Consider the following 9,539-nt stretch of genomic DNA (forward strand, 5'->3'; position numbering starts at 1 on the left):
AAGCAAGGTGGGCGTGCACCCACTTTCTGGTCCCTCTTCTGTCTCTTAGAAACTATCTTCCAATAAATTTTTCCTACTCTTAACCTCTGTTGTTGCTAGAATTCATTCTTTGATTTTAGAGAACAGGAACTCAGCATTTCGATATCTAGCAGATTGGGAGTTATAATATTTCCCTTATTTGGATTACTTGGTGCCCTATATCATCAGCATACTCAACAGGAAAGTTCTCTCCATGGTATGCAGGAACATTAACTATGGTCTTTCTGTCCCTCCCCCTGGTAGCCATCATTTTCAACTATCTGATAGGTCTCCCACCACCTCAGCAGCTATTATGTATAGTAGCTGCCCTCTTCCTATGGTGCCTTGCCCCCTCCCCTGTGTGACGTCATGCCAAGATGGTTGCTCCCACCAAAGAACAAACCCTTCTTCCCAGCATGCCCCTAGTCCCACCTACAGAGTAACCTAATACTCGCTCACCTCCTACCATCTAGTGATGTCACCAGCTCCTCCACTCCCTGATCACTACCTCACTCAACCCCACCTCAGCCCCTACAAGCCCCACCCCTGTCTGTATAAAAGACTCTCCCTGCCCCAGCCATGTTGCTTTTTTGTCTCTCCTTTGTTCAGAGATAGCCCGGCAGATCTATTCCCCTAATAAAGGCTTGTTGTGCCCTGGTCTGGTCTTGGTCTTCAGCCCTTTTACCTGACACCATCCTCTCATCTCCTGTGCTTCTGACTGCAATGACCTCTTGCCCACATCTGATCTAACAGTAGAGCTAGATGGCTCTACCCGCAAAATATATTCTGAATTTGACCGTTTCACACTGTCTCCACTGCCTCCCCTTTGTCAGATCCACCAGCATCTCATGCTTGCACTATTGCAGTAGTTTATTACCAGTCTCCCTCTTACACATGTTCTGTTCTTCAGGCCTTTGGATATACAGTTGTCTCTCAGTATTTTATAGAGAACTGGTTCTAGGAGCCCATCAGATTCCCTTGTCTACAGATGTTCAAGTTCTTTGTATAAAATGTTGTAGTATTTGTATGTAACCTATGTACATCCTCCTCTGTACTATACTTTAAATCATCTTTAGATTACTTGTGCTACTTAATACAGTGTAAATGCTTTGCAAATATTTGTACTCCTGTATCTGTACGGACAGGAGGCCCTGTATGTAGGCAAAAGAGGATAAAGGCCTCACTGAGCTTTATTAACATCAATAGGGAAACTTACTAAAAGCAGTTTCTGCCTTCATAGGTAGACTCTGCAGGGAGGCCAATTAGAAAGACAAAGAAGGGGGCCAGGGATTTAGCTCAGTGGTGCCACCGAGTGCCTCCTGAGCACAAGGTCCCAAGTTCAATCCCGAGTACCAAAACAAAGACAAAGAAGGGAGAGAGAAGCTAGACTTGAGAGAGGCACCAGGTAATACAATTTACCATAAGAATTTAGCAGTTAGGGGTGCCGGGGATTTAGCTCAGTGGTTCCACTGCCTGCCTCGCAAGCCCAAGGTCCTTAGTTCAATCCCTGGTACCAAAAAAAAAAAAAAAAGAATTTAGCAGTTAGACACTGGGGAAGCCAGAGACATGAGGGAAGTGGAGGGCCAGCTCCCCTCACCCCCTTGACAAAATGCAGGGGATATAAGAGGCAGCCCCTTAGTCCTTAGGGACTCCTATTTAATAAGTAGGACATGCCCACATGCGCACACACTCCTACATATATACACATGCACGTATGTTCTCACTTTAACATGAATATAGTATTGTACCACATACACATGCACATGTACACGTCCCCTTTACTAAATCGTTAAACTGCCTCCCGGTAACCCCTACCCCCTCCACTTATTCATCACAAAGGGACAGGAAGAAATCAAATGGCCAGGGCTGGGGATTTAGCTCAGTGGCACTGCACCTGTCTTGAAAGTGCAAGGTCATGAGTTTGATCCCCAGTACAACACAAAAAATAAAAAAAAAAGAAAGAAAAAGAAAAGAAATCAAATGGCCAGAAAGAACGTAGGCAGACTTGCTGAGGTTAGGATCAAGGACAGTCAAGAAAACAAGGTCAGATGTGAACAAGTGTCCACCTGTGAGATGGGATAGACACTAGTCCCCAACAGAAGGAGCCAAGGATAAGAGTTCCTGGGCTTTCAGCTCTGAGGCCCCCTACTACCTCATCGTAGCTGTCCATCTTCTTTCTTTTTGATCTTTTCCCAAATAAACTGGCTTTTGTTGTACTAAACTTTGCCTTTACTGGTATTGCAGATAGATAAGTTAATTAGATTCTTGTACACAGTTAGACAGGGCTGGCCCTTGAGAAGCCAACATGGAGGACAATCAAAGAGCCAATATGGAGAACAATCAAGACACATCCACTGAAGGCCAACATTATAAAAGAAGAGCGATTATTATACCCTCGTGCTTTCCCTGGGGATGAATAACAATAATTGATATTCTAAATAGGTATCAATCACTTGGATGGGGGCCCAACATCTTAACCCAGCCTTTCCAGGAAATATCCCTAACCTACCCTTACCGAAAATCCTTGTAAACTTGCTACATGACTTGCTTCCCCATTTGACCCACATTTAATCAATACTACCTGGGTGACTGTATTTGTAATCTTATTGGTTGGTCATGGTTTTGCCCCACCTCATGCCCACCTTATAATTTTCCATTGGGTCTTATAGTTTTGCCCCACTTTAAACCAGCCTCACCTCGTGGCTTTGCTCCATAAATATCCCTTGGGAAATAGGGTCCCAGGCAACCCACTTTCTGGTCCCCCTTCTGTCTCTCTTAGGCAGAAGCCTGCTTTCTCCCAATAAATTTTTCCTACTCTTAGCTTTCATTGTACCCAGAATTCATTCTTTGATTTTAGAGAACATGACCTTGAGTTTCAGATATCTAGCAGGTTTGGGAGTTACACCTCTTCCCCCTATATCACTGGCACCATGTTTAGGATTGCTGGGAGCTACGTTTTCAGCAGAGCAGTGGCATGGTGTTGATATGGGGGGAAAGATGTAACTCCCAAACCTGCTAGGTATCTGAAACTTGAGTTCCTGTTCTCTAAAATCAAAGAATGAATTCTAGGAACAATGGAGATTAAAGAGTAGGAAAATTTATTGGGAGAAAGATAGCTTCTGCCTAAGAGAGACAAAAGGGGGATCCTGAAAGTGGGTTGCCCGGTCACCCAGCTTCTCAAATGTGTTTTATGGGACAAAGCCATGAGGTGTGGTGGGTTTAAGGTGGGACAAAACTGTAGTCAACTAGTAAGATTACAAGTACAGTCTCTTAGGTAATATTGATCCAATGACAAATCACAAGGTGGACAAAATTATGAATAACCCATAAGATTATGACAAGTATAGTTGCTTAGGTAATATTGATTAAATGGGGATTCAACGGGGAAACAAGTCATGTAGCAGGCATACAAGGAATGAGCAAGGATTTTTTGGTGGAAAGGGGTGGGTCAGGGATCTTTTTGGGAAGATCTTTGTCCCCCACCTAGGTGATTGATACCTATTTAGAATATTAATCACTACTATTCATCCTATAGGGTGTGGTAGTTTCTCACCTTTTACAATTCTGGCCTTCAGTGAATGTGTATTAATTGTCCTGCATGTTGGCTCCTCCTGGGCTGGCCCTGTCTAACTGCCTACAAGATACCTAATTAACTTACCTATCTGCAATAGCATGACACGGCATGGTGAGAGGTGAGTTGTCCACCCCTGGATGTCTCCTTTGGGGATGTACATATCCTTTAGGGACTAGAGACAAGAAAACAATCTATTTTTTTTTTTCTGAGTGTTTTCAGTTCACTATTGCTTGAATCCATACATATGGAACCTGTGGAAAGCAAGGGATAACTGTACTGCTCTCTTTGCCTAGAGTGGTCTTTTTCCAAACATCTTTGTGGTTTGCTCCTTCATTTTAAATAGTTCCTTACCTCATTTACCAGCTTCAGAAGAGGGCTTCCTTGACTAACCCATCCAAAATAACATTTTCCACTCTTCATCCTTGTACCATGTTTTTTTTTCTACAAATTATTCACACTACATCATTTGTTTGCTCATTTATTTAATGACTGTGACAAGGGAGTAGGGCCTATGTCTGTATTGTGTATGGCTGTACCTGAATGCCATCTGGGCTCAATACACACTTGAAAGAAAGAATGAGAGAAAAATTGGGCCGGGGATTTAGCTCAGTGGTTCTGTCGCCTGCCCCACAAGTGCAAGGACCCAAGTTGGATCCCCAGTACCAAAAATAAGTAAATAAAATAAAAATTAAAAAAAGAGACTGAGAGAAAAATTACATGAATGATTGAGTCAGTTCTTGGCCTATGCCCAACCCAGTTGGGCTGTTTCAACCTTTACCACTATCCACTTTGTCATCTGGCCCTTTGCCTCTCAAAACTCTATACTCCTAAGATTTTCCTATGATGTCCAGACTCCTGAATCCCATCTGCAAAGACTAGAGGAAAATGTCAGAGAAGGACTTTTGGGATACTGACTACACTCCAGGTGATGCTAAAGCTTGTGGCCACAGAGCACCTCCTGTGGCGTAAAGGTATTTTGTTTCCACCAAGAAGCCCTCCAGATTCAGTCTTCCCTGATACTGCTTACTTAGCCCCTTCTGCTTCTAATATCCATCCCCAGTAATGGAAAAATCCCAGATTCATTCATTCCTTCAAAGAATATCCATAGGTGAAGATGCCATGGATGGTGTTGTAGGCTGTGCACTATGCATAAGTGTCCACTCAGTGTCAGCCCCATTGCTAAATGGCTACTGCAAGTTAGGCCTAATGAACAAACCATAATTCTTATCCTTATGGAGCTGAATGTCTAATAGTTTTAAAAAAGCACAGACAAAGGTAATGAAAACTGCCATGCTAGAGAAGCATTTAGAGATCTCTGCAAGCAGGAAGTATCTAAGTCAGCCTGTGGGCCAAGGAGAGCTTTTTGCAGGAAGAGAAGGTTGACTGCACAGAACTGTATGGTTGATTGAGAGTAGGTTAAGAAACAAAAAGTGTTCCAGTAGAAGGGAAGAGCAAAGGCAAAAGCATGGGTGGAGATATGAAATGCAGCTCATTCTGTCAGCCCAGTCTCCTAGGAGGACTTCTCTCCTCTCTTGGCCACTATTAGTTACTCTATCTGCAGTGTACTGGGTGTCAGTGGGTGCCAAGGGGCAGGCATGTGACAATGAGAGCTATTAGCCCCCATGGAAAGGAGAATTTTATAATTAAAATTGATTAGAATTTCTGGTTTATGATAATGAAAAGCTGACCAGCTCTTGATCAGTTTTTTTTACCATTTTTCAGTTTTTTACTGACAATGCATCTCCTTGCTGCCTGCTCCTGAGAAGACAGCTACTCTTCATTCTTTCTATACCACTTTACATGGGATTAGTCATTATGTGCATCTCACAGAACTTTGGCTCCTGGTTATACAGCATTGCTCTGTCTTAGCCAATGCTGAGAGAAGGACTCCAGTGGTTTATTTGGGAGCTGATTCCAGGAAATGGCTGGAAGTACATGGAGCAGAGAAGGAGAGTGTATGAGTAGGCCAGGCACCTGCATGAGCAGCTGGGGAATTCTGTTGTTGTTTTTTTTTTTGGTGCCGGGGATCGAACTCGGGTCCTTGCACTTGCACAGCAGGCAGTGAAACCACTGAGCTAAATCCCCAGCCCAAATTCTGGGAGACAGTATAGGATGTGCTCAGACATGTCCAGGTGAGGTCAGGGGAACTAGGGTGATTTATTTTCACTCCCATGCTCATTTGTTACAGATGAGAGCTGCTTCTGGGGTCATGAAAAATCCTCAGCAGAGTTGCAGAATTTAGAGAAAGCAGCTTTGGTGCTTACAAGTTACAGCAGGGGGAGGTAGGGCATTGCAGTGGCATTGGCAATGTAAGAGTGGCCAGGCCTCAGAAAGTCTTTGTCCCAGCAGCCAACAAGGCAGAGGCATTGACACCTAGAAACTGAGAACCAGGACTGTGTTCTGTGCATCCTGAACCCCAGGGTCTTCCATGAATGGAAACAAATGAGAGGATGTTCAGGAGCTGGAAGACATTTGTATTTTGCACAAGGCTATCAAGCACTTTCTGTGGACTTACCGACATCAGTGAGAGTCCCTTCTGCCTGGTGAGGCCTGTGAGTGTCTGAGAAGAAGGCAGGTGGTAGGTGCCTCCCTGGCTGGGCCCCCACTACCTGGGAAGAACAGATCCCATGTCAAAGATAAGGGCCCAGGATGATGGAAATAACTTTGTAGGTGGCCACAGCCACCAATTTCTGGTTGCCAAGTGACAGCAATGGGGTGTTCCAAGCTCCTTGTCTCCCTGGAAATGGTTAAGTGAGCCAGATGGACACTGAGGTGAAATCATTCACTACTGGATTTTTCTTCTTTGACCTAGCATCAGCGAAACTTCCTCACCTCTTCCAGGAAGCCCTCCATAATTAATATCATTCTTTGTTTCTGCTAACTGCTAGCTAAGACATTCTATTCCCCTTCCCTTGAAGTACCTAACATACTTAACACTCAGAGCAGATAATGTTTAAAATGAAATTTTAACGTATTCATATTCATTTTGCAAAAGATTTTGTATTGTGGTAAAATGTATATAACTAACATAAAGCTTATCATCTTAACCATTTTTAAGTGTGCAGTTCAGTGGCACTAAGAACACTCATAGCATGCAAGCATCACCCTATCCATCTCCATGACTTGTCTCATCCTGCAAAACTGAAACTCTGTACAGTACTCATTAACCACCAACTCCCCATTTCCCTCCCTCTTGAACCCATGGAAACCACCATTCTATTTTTTATCTCCATGAATTTGACTACTCTATGTATCTCATATAAGTGGAATCATACAGTATTTGTTCTTTTGTGATTGGCTTATTTCATTTAGCATAATTTCTTCAAGATTCATCAGTATTGCAGAATATATCAGAATTCCTCTTCTTTTAAAGACTGAATAATATTCCATTGTATGCATGTATCACAATTTGTTCATTCATCCATCAAAGGACATGTGGGTTGCTTCTGCATTTTGGCTATGATGGATAATGCTGCTAGGAACATGCCTGTACAAATTTCTCTTTTCAAGATCCTATTTCTATTTTGGGGATTTATATACATAGAAGTGGAATTGCTGAGTCATATGGTAATTCTATTTTTAATATTTTTGAAGAACCACCATATTATTTTCCACAGAGCCTGTACCATTTTTCATTCTCATAAACAGTACACAAAGGCTTCCATTTCTCCACCTGGCCAACACGTTTTTTCAGTTGTTTTTTTTTTAAATAGTAGTCACCCTAATGGGTATGAGGTTGTATCTCATTGTGGTTTTGATTTGGATTTCCCTAATGGTTAGTGATGTTGAGCATTTTTCATGTATTTATTACCCATTTGTAAATCTTCTTTGAAGAAATGTCTACTCGTTTTTTTCTCATTGTTTCTTATATTCTTTCTATATTCTGGACATAATTCCTTTATCAGATACATTATTTGCAAAGATTTTCTCCCTTCCTATGGAATTTTACTCTATAGATAGTATCTTTTTTTTGTTGTTAAATTCTTTTATTGGTACATTTTAGGTATACAGCACAATTACATTTCTCATAGGGAATTATACCTTTACATAATGCATCTTGGTTCTTATTTTTTTCCAATTCTTAGCCCTCCCTTCCCTATTTACAAAGACTTTATTTCCATTTTTTCCATTTCTCAGCATTTTTCCTTTCCCTTCTTTCCTTTCCCCTGCCCCTCCCACTACCCCTACCCCTTTGGACCTTTTCTTCCTATTTTGCATTATCAATTATTCATTCTAATCATTGTTAGGGTATACAATATAATGACATTCGTCATTGGAAATTTGCACCTTCACATAATCTCTCTTGGTTCTTATTTTTCACCCTTGCCCAACCCTCCCTTCAACCCCTCCATCCCTCCCTATTTACAAGGATTTTGTTCCTATTTTTCCATTTTCTCATATTAATCCCATTCCCTCCTATCCTTTCCCCTAGCCCTCCTACTTCCTTCCCCTTTGCCTCTTTTCTTCCTATTTCACATTACCTATTATACATTGTAGTCCTGATTTACACTTTCAGTTTCTCACACTAGAGAAACTATTCGGTATTTATACATGTGTGTCCTATTTATTGCACCTAAGAGTATCGCCTCAATGTGCATCCACTTAGCTATAAATGTCTCTAATTTCTCATTTTTTATGGCTGAGTAGTACTCCATTTTATAAAAAACCCACATTTTCTTTATCCAGTCTCCAGTTGATGGGCATTTGGGCTGTTTCCAAGTTTTAGCTATCACAAACTGTGCTGCTATGAACATGGGTGCACATATATCACTGTGGTATGATTCTTTTAATTCTTTGGGGAAGATCCCCAGTGGTGGAATAGTGGGGTCAAATGGGATTTCCAGTCCTAGTTCTTTGAAGTATCTCCATACTGATTTCCACAGTGGTTGCACCAGTGTAGATAAGTGTTTTTTGATGCACAAAAGCTCTTTTTTTCCCATTAAGTTTATTGGTACATTTTAGTTATACAATACAGTTACATTCATCATTGGGATCTTGTACCTTTACATGATGTATCTTAGTTCTTATTTTTTCCCCATTCCCCATTCCCTGCCCTCCCTTCACCCCCTTTACCCTTCCCTATTTACAAAGACTTTGTTTCCATGTTTTTCCTTTTCTCATATTTTTTCTTTTCCCTTCTTTCCTTTCCCCTACCCCTCCCACTTCCCCTACTCCTTTAGACCTTTTCTTCCTATTTCACAATATCAATTATACATTTTTATCCTTATTTACACTTTTAGTTTTTCACAACAGAGAAACTACTTGGTATTTACATGTGTGTCCTATTTATTTCACTTAAGAGTATGGCCTCAATGTGTATCCACTTAGCTATAAATGTCTCTGATAGGGAAAAGTTTTAGATAACTTAGTAGATTGAATATTAAGGTAGTTGTAGAAGCAAAATAACTAACGTGTTCCTTTAAGATTTGCTTTTCCTGTACCTCTCGTTGTTTAAGGTGATGGTAATCTGACTCTTTAACCAGTAACTTCATTAACCTAACAAAGTTGCAATGGCTGGGTGAATTCACAATGTATATGTACCTATCTTGTGTCTGTGACTTATAAATAGGAACTGGAATTGTATTTATGCATCAAAGACCACTAGGGATGAGAAATGGCTAAAAAGAATATAAAAAGGGAAATGCTGAACAAAGATGTGTGCCGTTGTTAACCAGACCGGTTTCTGGTGGTCCTGCCCACTTGCAAGTAGAAATTTTATTATTTTACCCAAATTCTGTGTCTCTGTGTATTTCTTTCCAAGATTTCTGAAACATCTCTAGTTTCTCATCCTTTATGGCTGAGTAGTACTCCATTTATAAAAAACCCACATCTTCTTTATCCAGTCTCCAGTTGATAGGCAATTGGGCTGTCCAAGTTTTAGCTATTACAAACTGTGCCACTATAAACATGGGTGTGCATATATCACTGTGGTATGGTTCTTTTAATT

General features: G+C 41.2%; 1 protein-coding gene across 3 annotated transcripts in view; it reads right to left on the reverse strand.

Moving 5' to 3' along the window:
• Positions 1 to 6,285, reverse strand: part of Psmf1 (proteasome inhibitor subunit 1) — a 41,606-nt gene extending 35,321 nt beyond the window's left edge. Inside the window, exon 1 of one of the 3 annotated variants that reach the window (XM_021254947.2) lies at positions 6,108 to 6,285. In XM_021254947.2, coding sequence (XP_021110606.1) covers positions 6,108 to 6,113 — 6 coding nt within the window. In that variant the 5' untranslated portion in view covers positions 6,114 to 6,285. The remainder of the gene's footprint in view (positions 1 to 6,107) is intronic. The other 2 variants (XM_004840646.4, XM_013070675.3) reach the window with 2 other exon arrangements.
• Between the last annotated feature and the right edge of the window lie 3,254 nt (positions 6,286 to 9,539).

The sequence above is a fragment of the Heterocephalus glaber genome, unplaced genomic scaffold (genome assembly GCF_053883595.1).
Source record: "Heterocephalus glaber isolate CG9 unplaced genomic scaffold, H.glaber_assembly_v1.0 deba00001532, whole genome shotgun sequence".
Lineage (NCBI taxonomy): Eukaryota > Metazoa > Chordata > Mammalia > Rodentia > Bathyergidae > Heterocephalus > Heterocephalus glaber.